At 43.2% G+C, this 24040-nt stretch overlaps 1 protein-coding gene across 3 annotated transcripts in view; it reads left to right on the plus strand.

Moving 5' to 3' along the window:
• Nucleotides 1-4862: 4862 nt before the first annotated feature.
• LOC147208012 (ephrin type-A receptor 6-like) overlaps nt 4863-24040 on the plus strand; it is a 42722-nt gene continuing 23544 nt past the window's right edge. For 2 of the 3 annotated variants that reach the window (XM_086107751.1, XM_086107752.1), the window contains exons 1-6: nt 4863-5172; nt 14132-14196; nt 18472-18600; nt 19596-19745; nt 19824-19985; nt 20083-20311. In XM_086107751.1, coding sequence (XP_085963877.1) covers nt 5091-5172; nt 14132-14196; nt 18472-18600; nt 19596-19745; nt 19824-19985; nt 20083-20311 — 817 coding nt within the window. In that variant the 5' untranslated portion in view covers nt 4863-5090. The remainder of the gene's footprint in view (nt 5173-14131; nt 14197-18471; nt 18601-19595; nt 19746-19823; nt 19986-20082; nt 20312-24040) is intronic. The other variant, XM_086107753.1, reaches the window with a different exon arrangement.

Here is a 24040-nt window from a genome sequence, read left to right on the forward strand (position 1 = left end):
TTATGAATCGAAGTCATGTTGGATTATATGTTGGGAAGTGCTAAATGGGTGCTAATGTCATACTGCGGAACCTCTGAGGTCAAAGTTTTAAGGCAAGGCAGCTTTATTTATACAAAGTACATTTCACACACCAGCCAACTCAATGCGCTTCACACAAGCAAGGAAACAACATTTACAAACGCAACAGTTCATGATTGACCTTGAAGATAACATGAACAAAAAGTGTCCACGGATTGACTCTTGAGGCACCCCACATATCATGGCCTTTCGATCAGATTCGAAACTTTCCATGATTCTCAAAGTAACTCCTTTCCTCCAAGTAGGACCTGAACCATTTGAGGACCGTTCCATCCAATCCTGCACAAGGTCACGGCCTCAGGATAATTCCAGTCAGGCAGTGGGGATGACCGATTTTGAGGCGGATGAGCAAAGCCAACGAGAGAATATTCTACTCTCCAACATTCCAAGATCATTAGTAATTGAGGCACCGAGATGGAGAAGTCGACATGCTCAGATCTTTGAAGTTATTATCCAAAGGTGGTAAGTCTTTCAATGAAGCAACAACATTGGCCTGTCTGAACAGAAAAAAAGGGCTTATTTTGACAGTCTCATTATTGCTTGCTTTACACATTAGTTAACACAACTGCTGCCAACAGATCATTGGTTAATTTGTGATTCTATTTCGGTGCGGAGAAGTAGACCGCCTTACGGAAATGCAAATGCGGTCTCGTTGACTTTTGTATGAAGTGGCTTGCGCGATGATGCACTGCAGATGTCTCACACAGCTTCTGAATTGCTAAATTACAGCAAAGCTGTCTGTCAACAACTGCTTCCCACACAACAGCGTGTGAGAAACATGTTCGCAAAAGGCAGGTGCAGACGCTTGTGTAATTCTGAAGCACGCGGATCCAATTTCCATTCAAAGGTATGACATCGTTTCGGAAATGGAGATTTTGCTGAGCTGATGTAACGTGACTGTCAACTACTGGGAAATGCCAGATTGATGATCGTCATTGCTCCTTTTTTTTAACAGGGTAAATTCAGCCCAAATCTACAGAAATCAAATTTCCAATCCAGGAGCATTGGAATGATGACGCCAATTCTTTCATTTTTGCTTGAAACTGAAAATATTTGCAATTGAACATAAATGTGTTTTGTTCCTCAGGTTTGTCATAACAAATGTATCATGAGGAAAAATGCGAATTACAATGAGCAAAGGACTTCCATCCATCCATCCATCCATCCAGGCATGTGGGGAACAAGCAGTTGTGCGCAAGACGGTATCCTTAAAAAATGGTGGTTTGCACTGTTGTGGGCGTGAACACAGCCAACCTCATTCGCCACAAATCCAAGTGGCTCCTTTCATTCCCAAGGTTGTACAGCATAGAACTTGTGTAATCGGTTATTTAAAATGAAAAGATATTGGAAACATTCACTACTTTGGGTATTCCATCGTAGTGAATGTATGTCATGTTAATGAGACAAAATAAGAAGAAAAATCGCCTGCTTTATGCCTGTATGAAAAGACAATATGCGCTGCAGTATATTTTTTCAGAATACAAATGGAGCTCCAATCTGAACAATGTGAGGTCAAGGTACAGGCAACTCAATACAAATATTAACACAAAAGGTGCTTTGCGTCCAAACAAGAAATAAATCCCTGCTTGTAGGCGCTGAGGGCTGCAATATTTGTCTGCTAAGAGCACTATCACTAGCAAGTCTAAAAAACAACAACAACCCCCCCTGCCCCCCCCCCCCCCACTGTTTCAGCAGTCAAAAGACCTCCACAGAAATCAGGTGGCATTGTGCCTGTTTCCTTTGTTTGTGGGAAAACGCTCCCCCCCCCCCCACCCCCTTTTGCAATGGGAAAACTCATGCGGTGTTTGAAATAGAAATCGGATCATCCTCCAGTAAGCACAATTGGCCCTTGGTATGTGTGTCTCTTTGGTTTGAATCACCATTTGCAGAAAATCTCCAAATGACCTCACAAAACAGATAACATGAAAATATGCCTTCACTGATCACGGCTATCTGCAGCACGTATTATGAGTCAGTTAAGGTTGTCATGCTGTGAACAAATACACGGATCCAATCGTCCATCTGCTGAGCCACTTTTAGAGCGAAAATAGAATTGAATGAATAGAACGCGGACTGTATTTATGATACCCAGCAGGAATTAAATGGCTCGGGATTGACCATTACAGTACCAAAGTACACGCCGACAGTCTCGCAAACAGCAGGCACTCCTGCAAAGAGGATGGAGCAGTATTTGGAGCAAAACAACTCAACTTTATGTCTGGGGAACTTGAAAAAGAACTGCAGCCGCACACAAAGTGCTGTGCATCATGTAAAAAAAAAATCTGACATATAAAAATAAAGTCAAAACATGAAAAATATAAAAGCAGCACAACAAAACGCGAAAACAACGCCAAGTCTGCAATGCTGAGTTGAAAGACAAAAAAACTAAAATGTTTTTCAAGACAAGTTGTAAAAATGGACAAAGATGTTTATCGGGAGGTCTTGAAGGGATCCCCTCTGAGCCTTTGCTTCATCCTTGATCCTCCATTAGCATCTGGTCCATTGACCTGAGGCACCGGAAAAGTACAAAGATGTGGAGGAGCTCAGAGAGGTAAGGTGGGCCAAGATCATCTAAAGATTTGAAAACAAATAAAAGTATCTTCAAATGAACTCTAAAATGGGAGCTTGTGAAGGGAGGCCAGAATTGGAGTTATGTGCTCCCTCTTACGAGCTCCAGTTGTGGGCTAGCAGCAGCATTTTGGACCAACTGGAGATGCTTCAGGGAGGACTGGCTGACTCTCAAATGAAATGCATTGCATTTATCCAGCCGAGATGTCACAAAAGTATGGACTAATGTTAACTAAAGTGCTGTTGTGAAAAGTGAGGCTTGGCCTTAGCCAGATGTGTAAAATAATTGAAAAAATAAATAAGGAGCTGGATTTAACAACAGCAGCAGTTTGCCGGTCTGATTTAAAATCACTATCCAATTTAGAACCCAAATTCGAGACTGTTGCCTCGAAGTACAAGGACACTGGGACTAAAGACCATAACTTTCCTTTTCATTACAATTGAAGAAGTTTAATAGTATCCAGGCTTGACTTCCTCCACGCAGGACAAAAGTGGTAATAATGAGAAAGCTTCCTTTTTGCTTGGCAAGTAGTTCATATAAAAATTAATATACTCAGCGTGGTGTTTATCAGAGACGTTTTATGAAAATTTGACCCCACTATTCAAAACAGTTCCCATGTGTCAGAGATATTATTTTGTCAAAAATTCCCCTGAAGATCGAGTGCGTAACGACTCTTGCAGCTAACTGTTCCATCCGGCTAAAGTCAAACTGTCGCCACCGTAAACTCTTCCCCTGTCATGCGTCACTGTCCCTGGTGCTGAAATCCAAAAATGTCCAGACTTGCCACAGAGATCTTTGGAAGAAATGTAACAGGCTATTAACAATAACAAAAATTAAGATAAGTGATAAAGACAATCAAGGAATAATTGATAAATGAACAACATGTAGCTGTCATACAAACAAGTGACTAAAAAAGTAGAATTCAATTCATGTGAATTTTCCAAAAATCTCAGCAAACCGGTACCCCGTGGCAGGAAGTGCCGGTGGGCGTAAACGAGGGGAAAAATAAAGCTGCAGTTGTTAAATGCACACGTCAATCTTTATCTTCTTTTCTGTCGTCGATCGCCCAAAGTCACTGCTGATACGATCAAAATGTTGATTAAATGCTGCTCCGCCAGTGCAGTGACACTAACCGAACACGCAACAACCAGTCACTTTAATTTCCACACCAAATGCCAACAACTGCTGTCAATAACGTTCCGTTTGACAGATATGTCAAGACATCGTTTTTCGCAAGCAAACGCAATAGAAATATTTGGAAAAGTCCAAACAGTAACATCTCATTTGTACATATTCTGAATCATTGGTACAATTTGAAATTGTTTATTTCTTTTTTTATTTTTAGCACAGGGCCTCATGTTTCATCACGACCCCGCGTGTGTGTGTGTGTGTGGTGTGTGTGTGCGTGCGCGTGTGCGTCTGTGTGTGTGTGTGTTGGTGATAGAATCATATGCATCAGTTCACAGGCAGCACTGCGTTTTTACTCGTGGGTGACCACACATGACTGTTTGCACACAAAAAGAAACCCAACAACTCGCAAGATTTTAATAATGCATGATTCCATTGTTTGGCAATTTCTGTCGGAAAGCAAGGTGACTAATTGACTTGATCAAGGACATGCGCGCACGCGTGCTGGCATAGTTGCAAACATCGTGAATTTGAAATCTATCTGCTTGTCAGTCCAAACAGTTCCAGACAGCGTACTGATCCAAAACCACATCATCCGACGCAGCTATATCAGCTGCACTATAGCATGTGAGCGTTTGGCTCCGTACTTCTATTTTTTCATCCTTCACCCCCAAAATAGAAAGCCATGTGTTTTCAATCGTTTACATGCAGAAAACGCGAGATAGAAATGAGATCGGGAAAATAACATCACATTCGTAGCCTACTTGTTCTCCGCTGTTGCTGAAGAAGGGAGAGGAAGAGGGGGACAGAGAGAGAGAGCCAGAGAGGGTGAGCGCGCGTGAGGTAAACAGACAGAGAGACGGAGAAAGCGAGAGAGAGAGAGAGTGAGAGAGAGAAGCGGTATGTTTGGATCTTCAGCCTTGTTCTTCCTCTTGCTTGCTTTTGGGATAAACCGCCTTCAAATGAGGTACGGTACTTTGCCCTGAAAACTTCGCCGTCGATCAAGACTCGCAAATTCTTTTATTTTGGAAGTAGCGCCAACGAAGTGGTGGGGACCCCCCCCCCCCCCCCCCCCCCCCGCGCGCGCAATGGCATCGCATGTCCATCTCCCGTTCGCCCACCTCCACCTGCAGTTCCAAATGGGCGAATAGCGAGGAGAACAACTCGTGTGGAGCGGGGCGACGGACAACCTTGTGAGTGTGGATACAACGGCTACCTTTCGTTTCAAAGCTAGTAGCTTTTATTTTGGAGGGTCAAGTGAGAGGGTTCCGCGTAGGTCTTTGGCCGCTCCAGAGCGCACCTGTCTGACTCAACCATGCTCTCCTGTGGGAAATACTGCCTGCTTCTGGCCCTGCTCGCCAAAAGTAACCTGGGTGACCAAGGAGTCTCAAATCAAGGTGAGGACACGCGCCCTGCTTATGAGTGACAACAAAAGGGTTCAAGCTTGTCATGAACTTCGTTTAAAGACGGAACCAAACACGCGCGACGAGCCTCATTTACTTGCGAGGTACTAACCAGCCTCAGAGCTCGAGCTTCCATTTTAGATGTGCCTACATACTCGAGTTCATAAATAATGCTATATGTTATATAATCCCACTGGGGCTGTGATTACATTTAACAATGATCTATGTTTCTCTTTCTGCTTCAGCACCAGTGGTACGCTTCGTAATTTATCATGTATGCATATTTATCTGTTGGCCGATACACAGGTGCGTCTCAACATCCCATACATTGTAATATCGTACAAAAGTACATTTATTTGAGTAGGCAAAAAGTGATCTCATATGCAGATTTATAAAAACAAAATGGCCAGTTCACAAATAAGTGGTTTTCTATTGCTGTAACCAAAAAATAAATAAAAATAAAAAATACCCCGAAACGGGAAGTTTCTCTTCTTCTCATGAATCTAAGAGTTTCGCATAATGTGCGTACTTATTGAGATGCACCTGCGTGTATGTCGTGTACTACTAGAATATAAGAGAACTGGACTAGGTGGGAAAGGAGGTAAATACTTTGGAGACAAATATCGTTCCTTCAGCATGCTAAAAAAATTAAAAAAAATCACCGTTCAATTTTGGCCCCCAAACAATTCTTTGGGTTACTTCATTTGACCACATCAATTTGGCAGCACATGTGTGACCACGTCTGCCTCCCAATCAGGTCAGGTCAGACTTTGTATGTTCATCAGAACATCACCGTGTGGAGTTTGTTCGTTCTCCGCAGGCTAGTATAGGTTTTCTCCACGCATACCACTTCTGCACCTCCAAAATGCTTCATAGGTTACTTCTTGTTAAATAATTATGATTCATTTTTTAATATTTGAAAAATCTTTAATATTATAATTACTATTATTATTTGTAACGTAGTTCTGTGACTGAGCAGTGGCGAGGGTTGCTCAACGTCAGCTGGGATAGTCCGCAGCTCACTCATGACCCTAAAAAGTAAAAGCGGGACAGGAGCTGGACGGATGGCAAAATCGACCCGTCTACTTCAACCTGTCTTTGTTTCTAGTCAATATTTTTAAAAGACGGGCCCAATAAAGTGTTTGTTGGTCTCCACGTAAATTATGAAAAATGCTCTGGCATTGTTGTCTACCGTCCAAAGTGTGAGAGCACACCAACATTGTAGCGCTGACAGAGAGTGTGAGAGTTCAATGGAAGCCTCTGGCAACTTGTCAGCTCCGCCAATGCTTCGGACATGCCTGTTCCCACCTCTGCGCCCATTTTTGTTGCTATCAGACGTGTCGGCTTCTGCGCTGCCAGAAGAATCCCTCACAAACTCGCAATACGACAAGATTTTGGTTTGTGGAACGGAATGGGCAGCGTCAGTCGCATATGGACGATGAAAGATGGGCTCTCATCGACATGTTATCAGCTCTGACTGGTGCTCATGAGCCACATGGCTAAACGGTCTCCTTCATGTCAATCCCCTCTTGAAAATCTTCCACTTCACACGTCGACAGAGGTCAGTTTATTATTCCTCGCCGCGGGTTTGATGTTTAGGATGCACGTTTTTCAAAGAGGACAGACAGCTCCTTGCGCGAGCCAAATGTCAGAGTCTCCTTCACTGCATCTCAGCGTGCACATCACTTGATGTCAGTGCGCCGAGTTTTCCCCCCACAGGACGCGCGTCTGCCTGCTCGCCTGCCTGCGCTAGAGACAGGCTTGAAGGGGGAGGGAAGGCGTACGGGAGGAACTTGATCAAACTACAACGTGAGGAGTTTCAAATGTGCTCACAAAGCGGCGAGACTGACCAAGGTGCAAGTCTGGAATAGGAAGTTTTTTTGGGCAAGGCAGGTCAGAATTAAAATCTTTCATAAGTCAACTGCACGCGTACTAATGGTGTCATTATTTAGTTTGTTTGTTAACTACAGAGAAAAAAAAATATGAAAAATTGGATAAACTTAGAAAAACCGCCTCGTTGTTTTGACTCATGTTAATAATTCACTTAGTTCACGTGATAAAAATTTTAGGTTGCGCTAAGTTCTCAAGTTGGCGCAAGCAAGTTCCTTCAAGTGGATTGAAATTTTTTAAAAATTCAATTGGCTCAATTACTTAAAACAAATAATCTATTCAATGTCAACTTAAAGTTTTTGCTTCACGCTGGGCAGTTTTTGAATGCCGAAAAAACAATACGTTGTAAAATGAAGATTTCAAGTTGCTGGCTTTTCCATACCGCTTATCTTCTTGTCAACCGGCGCACTCATATTGGCCCCTGACGGACAATTTCTTCAATGAATGACACGCACATTTTTGTGGGAGGAAAATTGGAGTACCGGAGCATGGATGTGAACCCACAACGCCTGAACTGTGAGGCAGCCGTGCTACCAATTTAACGTATATTCAGCAGAACTAAATAAATAAATAAATAAAATAAAAGGCTTTTTAATGTGTTTTGACTGAAGCCAGTCAAGCTCATTCATTCAAATTATTAATGAAAAGGTTTGAGGCATTTTTGTGTTGACAAATAAATACCCCCAGAAAACCAACCATGACGCACACCCGCACTGAAAAAAATTGGAGCAGATCAATGCCAGAGTCCAATGATCATTATCAAGCGAGTGTTTCTCACAGTTTGTGATGGAAGCCGACTGGCCCGCATTATCTTCGTACTTAGGGAGCCCAGATGCTCCCGGTGTTATTTGAATTGACTGATCGCTCTTAAAAGAAGGGGGTCATTGTGGTATAAAGGATGCCATTGATTGGAGGAGGTAAATAAATTGGGTGAGTGTCACCATCTTAATTGCATTGATTTTTTTTTTTTCCCCGCGTCGCGAAGCTTGCCTCACTGTGAGAACAAACATTTGCAATGTTCGTGCTCCTCTCCATTTTGACTTCTTTCCTGATCGCCCTCTGAGAATGAAAGCCAGTCGGGGAAGTTTTTGGTTTGTTGTTCTTGGTTGACTTTGCCATCGTGGCCTTCCTCCGGTCGAGACGCCGCAGACGGCACGGCTGCGGAGACGATTCGTCTTGACGACGCCTAGTCGTGAACAGTCACCAGTGCACAGGCTGTACAAGTGAACCAGATTCAATGCAAGAATTTCATCTGACTGTTATCATGGAGATCGGGCAAGAGATTTTGAAATATATCATGTGTAATATGTCTTTGTTATTGTTGGAGGTGATGGTGGTGGTGCAAAACTGCACCAAAGCATACTGAGGGATATGTCTATTATTTGCCCCTTTCATAAAGTCAGATTAGGTTAGCAAAATATTAAAAATATCTGTCAGGACACTCATTGCCAAGTCATGGACACGATGTAATGAATGCATTGGTGATATCTCTCCGTGACTGCCCGTGAGAAGTATTGGGACTCATTTAATTGTGCCAGTGAGCCGAACATTTTGGCTGGCAAAATCAGTTTGAATTATAGAGGTGCGAAGTAAACGGCGCGCTAGAATTACTTTTCAAATATTGCACCGTTTATATTTTTTTGAACTCATAGAAGAAATTTATGGACGACAAGAATTTCTGTTGCCTCGCGTCAATTCATATTTGTTTAACTCATATGTCAAATGCGAACATTTTAAAAAAAAATTTCCTCCACCTACTTTTGCAAACGATTTTCAATAAAACTTTAAATGAAGTATCTGCCTACAGCTATAATTTAACAAATATAGCACCTGTCAAGGATGACATCTTTTTTTATGTAGAATACGTACTTTTTTTGAGGACTAATTTACAAATAATTCTTCGATAGTTAAATTGTGAATCGTTTGCAGTCAATGAAGCCAAATTGCTGGAAATCCACATCTTTTCCCGCTGCTCTCTCATTTTCTCATGGCAATCATTTTTGATTGATCCCTCGCCCAAAGCATTCGATCAATCTAGAGCGCTTTGAAACACTCATTCATGCCTTTGTCACATCTCGGCTGGATTAATGTAACGTACTTTACATTGGAGTCAACCAATCCTCCATTAAGCATCTCCAATTGGTCCAAAGTGCTGCTGCTCGCCTCTTGACTGGTACTAGTAAGAGGGAGCACAGAACTCCTACTCTCACATCCCGATACATTTTAGAGTTCTTTTGAAGATCCTATTATTTGTTTTCAAATCTTCAAATGACCTTGCCCCACCTTACCTCTCTGAGCCCCGGACCAGACACCATTAGGGGTACCGAGACTTAAGCGGAGACTCAGAGGGGATGGAGCCTTTTCCATTGCCGGTCCCTCTCTTTGGAATGACCTTCCGCTGAACGTTCGGCAAGCCCTTTCACTGCCCATCTTTCAAACTGGTCTTAAAACTAATTTTTAATTTTGGCTTTTGACTCAGCATGAGACTTGATTTTCAGTTTGACAGTTTTTGTGCTCTCTATGGATGTTATTCATTTCTTGTTTCATTGTTTGTTGTTATACGAAATCTTTTTGCTCCATGTCCAGCACTTTGTATACAGCGCCGATTGATTTCAAGTGCTGCTGAAATACTGTCGAGTTGTATCGCGGCGGATGATAATTCGATGCTTTCTGGCACGGTCCAATCTTGCTTTCCTGTGCGTCAATGTTACCAGGGGTTGGCAGCATGAAGCCATCTCTGGAGTCAAATTTGGACAATGATTTTGAGCCTATCTACCTTCTATGGATCACTCTTGATGTCTGTTGATGCTGTGGAGGGGTTTGTATCACCACTGCCAAGTCAGTCGCCTGATCTAAAGCCAAGGGAGGAGACAAAAATTAAGGCTGGCCAAGGTCCACAAATACGCACAAACTTAACGTGGAGGCAATGACGGCAAGCATTTGAAAGGATGATTTCGATTTCATGCTAAGCGTCCACTGTATAAGGCTTGAAAGTCCTGGGCAGTGAACGCCATATTTTGTGAAACCTCTCAACTCAAAACGGAGAGCTTATTTTTTGTTGTGCCCAGTGAAAGTCTGTCACAGGGTGAGGTGTAAATCTGCAAAGGGGCAGGCGAGACTAAGTTTTGGTATTTCAGCAGACCCATGTGGTGCATTTTAAAAAGGGCATTTTGCGCATTTGTGAGCATGAACACAGCTGACTTGTTTCACCGCTAATTGAATTGTCTCCTCTCGTTCCCTTTAAAAGCCGTGCAGACTTCGACGGACGCACCTCCCCGCCCCCCCATTTCCTACACCCTGAGTATATTTGTGATGCTTTATAAAAAAATATGGGCTATTTCGGACTGTTACACGGCCACCCTGTCATCGTACGCCAGCCGCTATTTCAGTGCCGGCGAGGCTCTTCCTCAATAGTGACTAACGGCTTCATTTGGACTACCTAAAGGTGATCAGCGCTGCTCCGTGCAACCGCTGCATTCATCCACATTTGGAAAAGCCAGCCGCCACGCTGGAGCGGCGGGTCATCAGAAGACGTGACTCTGCGGTCTATCATGTCGAGCCCTGAAGTGGGACTGGCTTCAGTGATGGAGATTGGTAACCGTTTGTGTCGAGACAAAGGAAATTGCCCATTCATCAGATCAAACTGTCTGGCAGGCCTGCGCCGCATCATGACTCTCGTCCAACCTGAGCTGTGACCAGAGAGCAGAGCTCGAGATTCTTCACGTTTGCACTCATGCATTCAGAAAAAAAAAAAAAGTTGTTAACACAGCTCGGGATATCGAGTACAAACACGGAGCTCGGGTCGAACACGTGGATGAACACATTTTGGAAGCACGTTCGGGTTAGGCGACAGTGCACCCGTGCGATTGATGTGCGATTCTCTTCCTCTTCTCGTTTTTGACAAAGAAAGCGAGCGTGTGCGTCGTGGTTCATTGAACAAACAGGATTTTTGAGGCCAAATCGCAAGGTAATTCCAATCTCTATTTGCACTCTCGTTTTCTGATTGGACAGCTGATTGCTTTTGGTTTTGGGCCAATGTGTGACATTCTCCCAAGAGGAAGAACAACAGCTAAAGGAGCCGTATTTAAGGAAAGCAGACTGTCGCGGATTTTGCGATTCAAGAGCATTCTCACTGTCAACCATGCAGAAACCAAGTCCGAGGTCAATTCACTATGCCGTTGGCTGTTTGACCTTTGACCACTTCGGTCAGATGTAGCGTGACAACATTGAGCAGCACGTTTTGGAAAAGAACAACTGCAACGTTGCTCGCGGGGAACGACTATCACCGAAAATAGGAGTGGTTTTGCTTTTTGCTTCCAAACATGCCGACGCGTCTAAAGACGATTCAAACGGAATTTAGCCGCTTGGGCTGCAATGACGAGGAGACGAGGAGGGACCCCGTTTGGTCCCAAATTCAAAAGCTGTCAATAAAATGCTCTTATAGGGATTGAATATTAAAATGTCCACAAATTAAAGGGCTATATTATTTTGGTCACCATTTTTTTTGTGTCCATAATTAACATGACCGCAACTTGTGGACGCCGCGTTGTAGTGACACTCTACTTGAACAGAGGCGCCGCAGAGGCTATTCCCAGTCATAATGATCATAGATAATTAATTATGAAAAAGAAAAAAAACTCATCAGTGGGAGTATGGGATGTCAAGGGGCGGACTTTTGGGTGATTGTCACAGTCTAATCTGCAAATGCTGTTTGCAGCAATGACCCCAGAAGAGAAATTGAATGTTGGTCATTTGCAGTAATTGTCGCTCGTGTCGATGGTTAAAAGCGCAAAGTGCTCCAATCTTATACGGCGCAGCGAGTTTGACTTTTCCGAGGCCTTTTCGTCGAAGCACGGGGTGCATATGCGACCCAGAGTGGCTCTACACCGTCCATACCTTCCATGAACAGATTTATTTTTAGCGGAACGGATTTGGCTGCGTCTCACTCAGACACGAGTGGCGCCTTTTCTGCACAGTTCTACCACAGATGGCAGTGAAATGCCTTTTACAGCCCGGCGTCTCTGCTTGGATGACATTTTATTGGAAAAGTCGTGACAGATGAAAAGATTTTTCTTGAAATTAATTTTAACAAACAATATTGAATATTGAGAGTTGGGGTGCATTGAGTCTGATTCTTGCCATTTGGTGTTGTTATTGTCTCACTTGTTAGTTGGACACTGGTGTAGCTTGAAAATGGCTTTAATTTAGGGCTGTCGGATATGAACTAAAATTTAGATTACACGGTCAAAATATATATCACAATATTAACTTAACTGTAAAAAAAAATGACAATGGAAGTTCTTCTGAATTGGTTGTGTAATTATTTGGCAAAATTAAATGAATGTATAATAAATATAATCATATATATAATTATATACAGTATATATAATATATATAGTAATAGCATATCAAAAAATATTTAATGTTTTTAATTCAAATTTATTTTACTATGCACATTTCAAAATTTACCAATTAGCGTAAATATAGTGCTGCTGTCCTTGTAGGCTTCTCTTCTTGGCTGACGTGTCCGATCATTTCCTGATTCATTTTCTACGTGTGCACTTGCTGCGGATCTTTTTGTACGTACACTTTTTAATGACCTGCTGATTTGCTGTCTGTAGTTGCGCACACTCCTCTGTGATTCCAACCACGATTGTGTCAAAGGTGCGCTGTACCTAAGCGCTTCATTTGGTGTTTTGCGACATCATTCCTAAATAGCTCGGTGCTTCGCATGGCTTCCCGTTAATTACTCCTAGTCCTCTTGTAATGAGAACACCGCTTGTCAGAAATGTTGCTTAATATGTGCAATGGAGTTGATTATTAGGGAATACTACAAAGACTTTTCCCCCTTCCCCTCTCTCCCAACTTCCACACTGCCCCCAGTGATGTGCGTGCAGCGGCCGACAATAGCGCACTGGAAGGCGGCCAAGCCGCCAGCACCGACTCCCCGAGTCCCGGTCCCTCTGCTGGATCCTTTTTTCTTCTCCCTTCGGAACTTCCACGCTGCTTTGTGCATCCCCCCTGCCTTCCCTCTCCCTGCACTACATGCAACCACTCACAGCCAAGAACGGTGCCCCCTAAAACGACCACACCAGGAAAATCTCACTTAGATTAGCTGTTACTCAAAAATGTGCATATTTGGAGTCACGAGTCACTGAACAAGAGTTTTCAAGATTGGTCGTTAAAGTCCAAATCTGTACCGACAACTACGTTTATAGCATCGATGACCTAGGTGTCAAACTGGTGGCCCGGGGGCTAACTCTGGCCCGCCACATGATGTAATGTGGCCCACAAAAGCAAATCATCAATGTCAACCTTATTAGCAAAATCAAATAAATAAATGCCAATATTACAAATTGCCTCAACCTTTAAGATGCATTTTATTTTGTGACCGGGTCCCTTTTCAAAATATGATGAATTATCGCGCCACACTTTCATTAACTTTTGATTTTGAATTTAGCTATCCATCAATTTGTTGTGTTTTTGAAAAAATATGAGGTGAACATATTACGTATGTTTATATGCTTTCCATGGGAGGGAAACTGTAACTACGATGTGGCCAATGACAAAAATGAGTTTGACACCACTGGTCTATGAGAATCCCGTTCGCACCATCACCGTTCATCTTTCACTCTTGACTTTTTTTTTCCTTCCGATTTAGAACAATCCCCCAGACGGACCTCTTCACAGGAAAGTTCTTATCTTCCTGACTTTCCCTGTAGATGGAAGCCAGTTGTCTATTAGCGCCGCTTTGTCCTAGACCTTGAAAAGAGCTGTTATTTCACCCTTGGTTGAATCCGTTAAGGCCGTTAGGGCGCGTTCCACTGCTCATTGACAGCTTGATAAGTATTGTCTGCTCTCTTCCCTTTTTTGTCGTTTGCATTTCTCTTCTCTGTAACTTCCCCGGCCAGCCTCTTTTGCACTCGCCCTGTTCGGGTTTTTTTTGGGTTGGTTGTTTTTTCCGCCACCCTTCTGCCGCTCGCTGTGTTTGTCCCGCCGTGCTCTTGCTCTCTCTTCTCCATTTTACATGACTTTCTCTCTCGCCGCTCTGCTCTTTTTCCAGTGATTCTTTTGGACACCACGGCGGTGCTGGGGGAACTGGACTGGAAAACCTATCCTATCAATGGGGTGAGTTATATTGGCATATAAGTTTAAATTAAAAAAAAAAGAAAGAAAGAAAACTCAATAGGTTGTAAACTATTGAGAAATAGAGATGACGAACTGCAAAGAGCTCCCCCTTTTATGTCAATTGACATAGACCAACGAATGCTGGCATGTTTAATGGTCATCTGAACATGCATCGAAAGCAGACAAAATATCCAGAGCTCAAGGTCACCCTTCTCTCATGGGGCAATGATTTCGATGAAACATCTCCAGAATATCACATGTCACATCATCCATACCAAAACAGCAGATGTTAGGAAGCGAAATCCATTTCCAATTCGGCTGATACACGGGATATGGCAAAGTTGATGACTTATCTTCTAGCATAAAGTTATAATCGTGTGTACAAGGCTTGAAGTCTTCTCATTGTTTTTTTTTCTTTGCGGAGCATTTTGGCAAAGCAGTGAGAGCATTTTTCTCCTTTTGACGAGCAGCCGTTTTGCAGGTTAACCCCACGGATCTCAAGCAAGCAAAAACAAAAAAACAAAAGATGATATAACGAATAAACAACCATACGTTTATCATTTAATAGGTTCTTCTTTAGCTTGCAGGTGTACTTCATGATATTCAGGAGGATTTAGGAAAACAATACATTTACAGCCATTTTTTTTTTTTTTTTTTTTACAGTGTGAAATTTGCACCGTGAATAATAAGTTCAGACAACAATTGCAACATATTCAAGCAATTTTATTCACTCCAGTGCTTGTTTTGAGCTTGAAAAGCTAAAGACAGAATAAAAGAACCTTGGCTTGTAAATCTTTTTCAGTTGGCTTGGTTAAAAAAATAAATAAATAAATAAATAAAAAAGCAAAGCTGAAGGTGAATCGTATGAGATGAAACTGCAACCATCGGCATGGAGCACCAGTAATTTTTCCAAAAATGTCAGGTCTAATCTCAGCCACGAAATGATCGCTGAACATTTTGTGCTCTTGGATTTCATTAAAAATAATATTAAAAAAAAAAAAAGCATCTTCAATCTTTTGCAGCTAAGCCAATATGAACATACAAACAAAGTTTATGGCCGACTGCCACGGTCACCTCGGAAAATGTTCTCTGTAGAAACAGCCCTGCATCCTCTGCGGATCACGTGACCTGTAATTGATTGAACAACAACACAAAACGTCACCACACAGATTCACATCAAATCAATAATTCATCACGACGGTGGAGATTTCACATTATTTTCATAGTGCTTCTCGCTCTCTCGCGTGGAGGGAGACGATGACAAATTGGGCTGGTGTCATTTAAATCTTGCTGCTATTTGCTATATATAATCATGGTGTGTGTGTGCGTGTGCGTGTGCATGCGTTTGTTTAACTGGATGTGCATATTTACTCATACATAGCCTCTTTATCAATGAAACGTCTAACATCTTAATCAGATTTTTGCATAATTAGGTTTCTGATTCATCATCTGTCATAGTTCACATTTTCTGCATTTCTTGCGAGCACGGTGACACGATGACAAAAAGCCACTGTGTCGTTTGGGCTGCTGTCACATTCGGTGTGGTTAGACCCAACATGATTGACTTTGAAGTCGTATTCATTTAAACACCGTCAGCACGGTGACATTGCCACTTTATTGCTCGTGTTTATTAGTCATACCAGGTTTCAAAAAAAAAGAAAAGAGGTCCCGTTTCAAGCCAGGAAGAGATTTCCTTCTGTTTGAGCTCAGCTGTCAAAGATGCATTTCACCAGCTGTATTCAGTCCTGTTGGGAGGGGAAAAAAATTGCAACCAAAAGATTTTGAAAGTGACCACAGTTTGGAGAAAGTCTTTCAATGAAGAAGTTGCAGAAGAACACCGCGAATTTGACGACGCGAGAGAGAAGGTGAATGTGACGGAAAACAATCTGCTGAAACAATGGAGCCTTGTCAAAATGGAAGTGATTCCACTTGACGGAGTGCGAACAAATGGGATGCCCAAAACCATGCTAGCGCACACTCAAGGCTCACAAAAGCTGGCTGCAAAAAGATTAAGAATATATATATATATATATTTTTTTTAGAAAAAGAAACATGATGATACAGTCCAGATGTACTCCACTGCAGATTGTGGAAAAATTAAAAATGTCAAATGAATAATGCAGAAAACAAAAGAAATGTCTGTGCAAAAAAAAAAAAAAAAAAGTGTGTGTGTGTGTGTGTGTGTGTGTGTGTGTGTGCGCGTGTGCGTGCGTGCGAGTATGTGGAACAGTTAATAGGCTCTGTGATTAGTTGGTGCATATCTGATGCAGCCCATCTTTCAGACGAGGTGGCGGAATTGTTTTTTTCCCCCCCTTCCTTTTTGAACCGTGTCACATCCCAAGGGTGCATTTTCGAATGCCGAAAAACATAGAACAACAAATCATTGTCATTTTCGGTTTGAGAGCCTCGCGGAACTCGCATGACTTCATGCCGAGCTCATGCAAAGCATAAAATCCAATCCAAGTGACTGCCTTGCCCACAAAATCGATAAGTAGGACACCCAATTTCGCATCGCGACAGTTAATGTTGTGTCAAATTTGCAAAATGGACTAATTGTGATTTTATATGACTTGCAAAAAGTGCCCGATTATCCTCTTTCGCTTTATGAAATACTGTATATCTGACTGCAGTGTGCCAACGACAATACCAAAACAAATATAAAGTCACGCTGGAATGAAATTGCATAATTTATTTATTTAAAAAAAAATTTTTTTTTTTTTTAAGTAGGTCACTTTTTACATTGACAAAGCACTGAGGTGCGCCGAGGGATTTTTCTAAGTCTGATTTCAGATGTTGGCAGTCAGCAGTTGCGATTGCGGATGACTCTGCCGAGCAAAACAGCAAAAAAAAGAAAAAAAAAAAAGGAAAAAAAAGCAATTCAGAGCACGGCAGAAATAAACAGAATATCATAGAAACATCATCAGAAGATCCCAATCTCAAGTGGTTGTTGTCATCTCCTCTTCGATGCGTAGTTGTAGAACACGGTGATTGGGGGTAAGCCCCAAAAGAGTCGACGGTGCAACAACCCCAACTCATCGACAGGCGGAGAGAAGCGTTCTATCAATAAACATTTTGGTTTTATGAAAACACACTCTCGAAGCAGAGCAGACAAATAAGAGCTGGCTGATGCAACGTCTTGAAAACGTTGGTGAAAGTGACTCGGGATACTGTTTATTAAATTATATCAGGGAGGTGCGTGGCTTGAACATGTTTTTTTTTTTTGGACTGAGGGTGGGTGTGCGTGTGTGTCATCATTTGTGTTCATCTATCCAGAAGAAAACGTGTGAGTTTATGGGTCACTGATGTTGGACCCGCAACCACTTTTGGAGTTCATCTCAAAGTTGTTCGCTGGGATTCATCCATCTTCATCCTGAAACCAAAAAGGATCTTCTGGTGTCGAGCCTGAGCACTGATTAATCAACTTTCATTCCATTCATTTTCTCCCACTTCTCCTGTCCGGGACTCCTTGGGAGTCCTCGAGGAGTCTTTTTGACCCGTGGGACTCCGATGGCGGCTGTTTGCTACTGGCAGGCTAAGATGATTGTTGAGGCAAAAAGTTGACTGTGATGGGTGAGAATGATTTGCGAACGTTTTTAAGCAAATTGCGGTCCGCCATCTGTTGTGTCAGTACGGGGAAGCGGTGCAGCATTGACACTGTGTATAGGAGTGCTTGGGGGGAGGGGCTTCTTAAATTGGTGGGGTGATAACTCCTGGACGCCTCCCTGGTGAGGTGTCCCAGGCACGTCCTAGCAGGAGTGACCCGTGACACGCTGGAGAAACGTTGTTCCCTGGCCGGCCTGGGAATTTCTTGGGATCCCCTCAAAAGAGCTGGATGAAGTTGCCTTGCACCGTGAAGTTTGGGCTTAAGGCTGCTGCTCACATGGACTCAACCCAGACTAAACGGAGGACAATGATAGATGGGTGGATGGATGGATGCATGGGGTCACAGGTGAGCTGAAGCCGACCCAGGCAGACTTTGGGCGATAGGCGAGAGAGACTGTGGACTGGTTTTAAATCACTCATCAATAAAAAAGGTGTACCCCCAGACTTTTTGGTTTATCCAGTCTAGATTGTCCGCACATAGTCCCCACAGAAATAAACACTTTTTTTTAAATCTCGAAAATTCAACAGCAACAAACCTACAGCGTACGATGAAGTAAAAGTATTTAAATCCAAAAAAAGAGAGGCTCTTTTGGTGTTTTTAAAATGTTTTTGTTCTCTGCATAGTAAAGTCATCACCCCATCCCCCTTTTATTTCCTTTTTTTCCCCCCCAGTGGGATGCAATCACCGAGATGGATGAACAGAACAGACCAATTCACACCTTCCAAGTTTGCCATGTGATGGAGCTCAACCAGAACAACTGGCTCCGATCGGGATGGATACAGCGACAAGCAGCGCAGAGGGTCTGCGCCGCTTCTACACTCGCAATATATCCTCACGTGCTCTTTTTTTTTTTTAAACTCAGAAAGTAAGGTTTAGGTTGGTGGTCTGTAAACCAATCAGAGAGAAGCAACGTTGGCCGGGTGTGCCACAGTGTGTCACATTTCCGTTTCATACATGCACTCATACATACATTCAAACACATGCTGTAATTGTATCGCTTCGAAATTCTGAGACGCTGTCGTAGGACATTGAAAATATCAAGTCCAAGCGGGCGAAGCAGCCTTCCAAGTCATGTGTCAGAAAGCAGATTATGCAAGCCTATGGCCATATACAGATTGATCAATAAACATCTGTTTCAATCATTCATGGCAAAGGAAGTCTTCCCGAATGGAGTACGGCCCAGCTTGACTGAACCTTGGCTGTGTCGCACACTTTTACAAGCCTCAGCGTTTAAAGATATGACAAACGAATCATTTTCCACATCTCCAATACAGTGGTAGCTCTACTTACAAAATTAATTGGTTCTGGAAGAAATTTCTGAACTCGAACATTTTGTAAGTAGAGACGCGCTTTCCATGTAAATGCTCTTCAACGAATGAACGCTTTTTCTGGGTGATTCGCATATACGTAAAACTATCGGACCACCTCCATGGCCCGTGGGGCGAATGGCACGCATAGACACATACGGTAGAGGTCCCTCTCGGCCAATGGGATGCCAGGAAGGTGCTAGGTAATAGCCAATGGCAGAGCAGCTATAAGTATGTTGCGTTCAGGAAACTCGGAGCTGCGAGTAGCAGCCCATATTGTATTTTTACCTTTCGATTTCTTTAGTAACAAGAGGCAATATTTTCCTGCTGAGACATTTCGTAACTTGAACATTTCGTATGAAGAGACATTCATAAGTATAGGTACCACTGTAGTTTTTTTTTTAAACCCTTTCACTCAAAAATATTAGTTTCCAAGTGATAAAGAATCTCACGGTGATTTCTGTGTGCGTATTTACGTGACCTCGTAGGTATACGTGGAGCTTCGTTTCACTCTGAGGGACTGCAACTCCATTCCTTGGGTGTCTGGCACCTGTAAGGAAACCTTCAACCTCTTCTACCTACAGACAAATGAACCATTGCCCTCAGGGACACGTTTCCGGCCCACTGACTATGCCAAGGTTAGGATCCCCAAAAATGCGCCAAACACAAAAAACAAAAAACCCCAATTGTTTTAAAGCATTTATTCTCACTTCCAGGTTGACACCATCGCGGCAGACGAGAGTTTCACTCAGACGGATCTTGGCGATCGCGTTCTCCGTCTCAACACGGAAATCAGGGAGGTGGGGCCGTTGGCGCAGAGGGGTTTCTACTTGGCCTTCCAGGACGTCGGCGCTTGTATTGCGCTCGTCTCCGTCAAGGTCAGCCGAGAGCTCGGAATTTTCCCTCTTATTTATTTCTTCACTTTTTTTGTCCCACGTGACCGACTGATGCAGCTCTTTTGACTGTTTACGTCAGGTCTTCTACAAACGCTGTCCGTCCACTCTGCGGAATCTGGCGGTGTTTCCTGACACCGTTCCACATCGGGACTCTTCCTCTCTGGTGGAGGTTAAGGGCGCCTGTGTGGAAAACGCGGAAGAGAAAGACACGCCCAAATTGTACTGTGGTGCCGACGGAGACTGGTTGGTGCCGCTGGGCCACTGCGTGTGCAGCATCGGCCACGAGGAAAAGGATGGCCACTGCCAGAGTAAGAACTCCTTTTTGTTGATCCGGAGTCCGACTTCAGTGACTTTGCGAGAACAATGTGATATTCAACGTTTTCAAATTCACTGGTGGGTATGTGTGTGTATCCTGCTGAAAGAACTCGTTGGGAGACCACGGTCGAGGTACTGACTTCAAAAAACAATTCATGAATGCATTGTTTATATTTTGGGTGAATCAGGCCTGATGGAAATCCGTTGAAAGCATGAAGCGAGTTCGTGAACAAAGCAAAGCGAATTGAAAAAATAGGATGCCGAGCAATCCGAATTTTGCTCACGTGAGCCAGAATCCATCTGTCGAGCTAAATTCGAATTCTTTCAACGGTCACGAATTCCAGTACTTCTGAACCTGTTGACAATCCATAGAGTAGCACCGGCAACAAACAGACCGTCGGGCGCATTTCCCACTTTGTTGGCGGGGAAAACTTCACCAAAAGAAGTGTAAGAGCAATAACCTTGCATCACATTAATCGACCTCGCCGGTCTTCTGGTTTGCTGGGGATCGACATAAATAAAGCGCCTTTCCCAAAGGATCCTCTCCGCCTCTCGACGTTACCTCCCATCATTCCCTCTTCTTTTTTTGTTCCTCCTGATTTCCTTTGACTTCATCGGGTTGCCTTGTCCTTTTAATTTGATTCTCTGTTCATTGCCTCGCTCGCCCTCTTCATTTGCATTGTTGCTCGCGACCATTATTTTATCTTTCGAAAGCAAAGTGGGGCAGTACGTCACCAGTCGCGCATTTTCTGACAAATCGCCACCGGCTCCGTATGGACGTCTCTGGACTCGGTCGTGTTCTTTCGAGGGGGGAAGCGACACTTTGTCACACATTTTGTCCTTTTTTTACCGCAATGAATGCCAGGCTGTTGGAGAGCGTGCATCCGTGAGCGATTATTATGAGACCGGAGAAGGCTGATAAATACCGCAAGGTTTCTGTAAAAGGCTTTTTGGGATATGGAACTCTAATTAGTTGTATCAGCATTACTTAATGTGCCCCGAGAGTCAGACGAAAAGTTTACCACAGCTGTTGGGTTGCTCTGGATAGTTGCTGGCCTGGTTTCTCAATTAGTGCAGACAGAGTGAGGGGCTAGCCGGCTAATTGCCTTCATTTGTTAGTTCCGCTGCTAATTTAGCTTGCGTCTTGTCCTTTCCAGAAGTCCCCCAACCCTCTTTTTCATTCCTAAGGCTCATACGTACTGCAGTAATGAAGGCGTGCGGTAAATTAAGATGCCCGGCATGGTTACAGTTGAAGTGCTCGTACTGTCATTTATTTTATGGACTGAAAGAAGAGTCTCCGCAGACCACGGTCGAAATTCAGATGCAAACCCAGTGGTAACGCAGTAAGCGCAGTTATTACAAAGAGCCGACGGTCATTAGCGCGGCTCGTATGTAGAACGCGCTCTAATATCGCCTTTATTGGCTACTGCGTTTGTGCGTTTCATCTTTGTCTCTTTCACATTTGCTCTCGGTATATTTGTGGAACTTTAAAGTGTGGTTAAACACCACGGAGGCCCTTCACATGTGATTACTGATGAGACGAGAGACGCTGCCCTACATTTATCCTCCCTTTTTGCGTGCCCCCTGCCGACAGTCATTTGACATTCTCTTTCGTACTGGAGCGGCGCCACCGTCAGGCGAATCTTGACAGACAATTCGATGAACAGGACAGTCATTCTCGGAGCATCAAATCAACCGGTCCTTACAAAGTTACAGTAGGTGTCATTAGCCCAGTGACATAATTGTCCGAGTCATTTGTTCATTGTTTTCGGAGAACCAGAACGAAATTAATCAAACAGGAAGAGTCCCTTTACCTCAATTCAACCTTGGCGCATTGCCATGACCGGAATGACTGACAGTCCAAACAGACATGAAGATAAAACACTTTTTAGCAAGCACATTGCTGTTTTTTGTTGTTGTTGATATTGTGATAGTAAGTTAAAAATGACTTGTGCTATTAGACTAACTATGTATTTATTATTACTCCGATGTTTCTTGTGGGGCTTTAGATGTTGCTATGATAAGTGCAACAAATTCAAACGAGTTCTCAAATAGCGGGGTGGGCACGCCTGGGGGCCAGGGTGCAGTGCTGGTCAGCCTCTGGATGAATACCTTTTTTTGAGGCCATAGTAGAATAAAGGTTAATTGCACATCCACTACAGTAGGTGGCAGTGGTGCTTTCATTGTCCAAGTGTGCAGTTGTGCACTTAACAATTGTATAGACTCATGAAACTGTTTAACAGGGGTGCATATCTCGCAGTTTTCGATACGTGGGGTGCAAAACGATTCAAAAACGGCTCGATTTGAAAGTGGAATGATTTGATTCGGATCCGCTCAGTGGGATTACGATTCAATTCGAAATGGTACGGCTCAGTTTGAGAAGGTGTGAGGCAATGAACCCTTTAATTGTTATTTTACATACATTTAAATGAACATGTCAGTGCTGTAAATGTGGCATTTCCTTCAAAAATTAATTTCCCCAACAAAACACGATTCCATACGTACCTCAAGAGATTTCAAAGCTGGACAATTCTAAATTTAAAAATGATTTTCCGATTCAAATTTTGTATTTTTTTTTGCCCCCCCCCCCCCCCACCCCCTACTATTTATACAGGTAGTCGCAGCAGAGACTTGGGGCGTTACTGAAAATAATTGAGAAGCACGGGGCCAAGCTTTATCTCACATCTTAATCGGAGTATTGTTTCACACATTGCGAACAGACACAAAATGTGTGAGCAGTCAGCCATCAATCACAAGTTAACTCTGAAAATCAAACATGATTAAATAGTTTAAGCCTTTTGTTAAAAGAACATACAGTACATCTACTAATTATATTTGCCAGCCTAAGTGCTCCTATCATTGTGCGCGTGAGGTAAATGTGATTATTGCTTCTACAACCATCTCTTCTAATTCTCACAGCGCAATCGTTATATCAGTGACATCAGTCAAATTTCAATTAGAAAATGTAATCGATGGCAATCCTACCGCTTTGCCTTTTCATCAGCGATTTAGTTGAAATTAAAAATAAAATCGTCATTGGTGAACCTTTGCATTGGGGGGGAGGAAGAAAAAAGCAGCGCACTTTGCAAGTAGTTGCAGGAAGTTTAGGCGTGAACTTGCGATGACTTCTGCTTTCTCCTCGTTTTCATTTTGGAACACTGCTTCAAAGGGAGCTGTGATCAAAGCTGTCTGAGAGGCAGCATGGGGAACGAGTGAGAGCCGGAGAGGGGGGAGAGGGAGAGAGAGAGAGAGAGAGCGAGAATAGGGAAAACCCCAGCGCCGCTTCCAAATACGAGCACAGCTTCTCTCCAACGTGTCCGTCTCTCCCTCCCGTCAGCCGAAACAAAGGGAATCGGGCCTGATCACGCCCCGCTTTCCAAGCCCATAGCATGCTGCCAGACTGTTTTGACATCTCTGTCGAGTGCCTGATTATTCCATTCCTCTCATTCAGCGTCAGCCACCGGAGGATTACTCAAAGATCGGCTGGTTATATCATGACCTAGATAAGGCAACATCATAGTGCTAATGCTATTTGTTCCATATCCTTTCATCACTACAGGGGAAGCTAATAGACACGTCTTTTGGAACATGACTGGAATGCCAATATCGATGCAAAGAAGAGATAAAAAAAAAAAAAACTGTGAGTGTGCTAAACGATTCCTCGTTTTCACATCCAAATATTCTTTGGCTGTGGTCTTTTCGATGTCCTGTTTTGCGCCTTC

The sequence above is a fragment of the Hippocampus guttulatus genome, chromosome 3 (assembly GCF_054856545.1).
Source record: "Hippocampus guttulatus isolate MCC_2025c chromosome 3, RoL_Hgut_1.0, whole genome shotgun sequence".
Taxonomy (NCBI): domain Eukaryota; kingdom Metazoa; phylum Chordata; class Actinopteri; order Syngnathiformes; family Syngnathidae; genus Hippocampus; species Hippocampus guttulatus.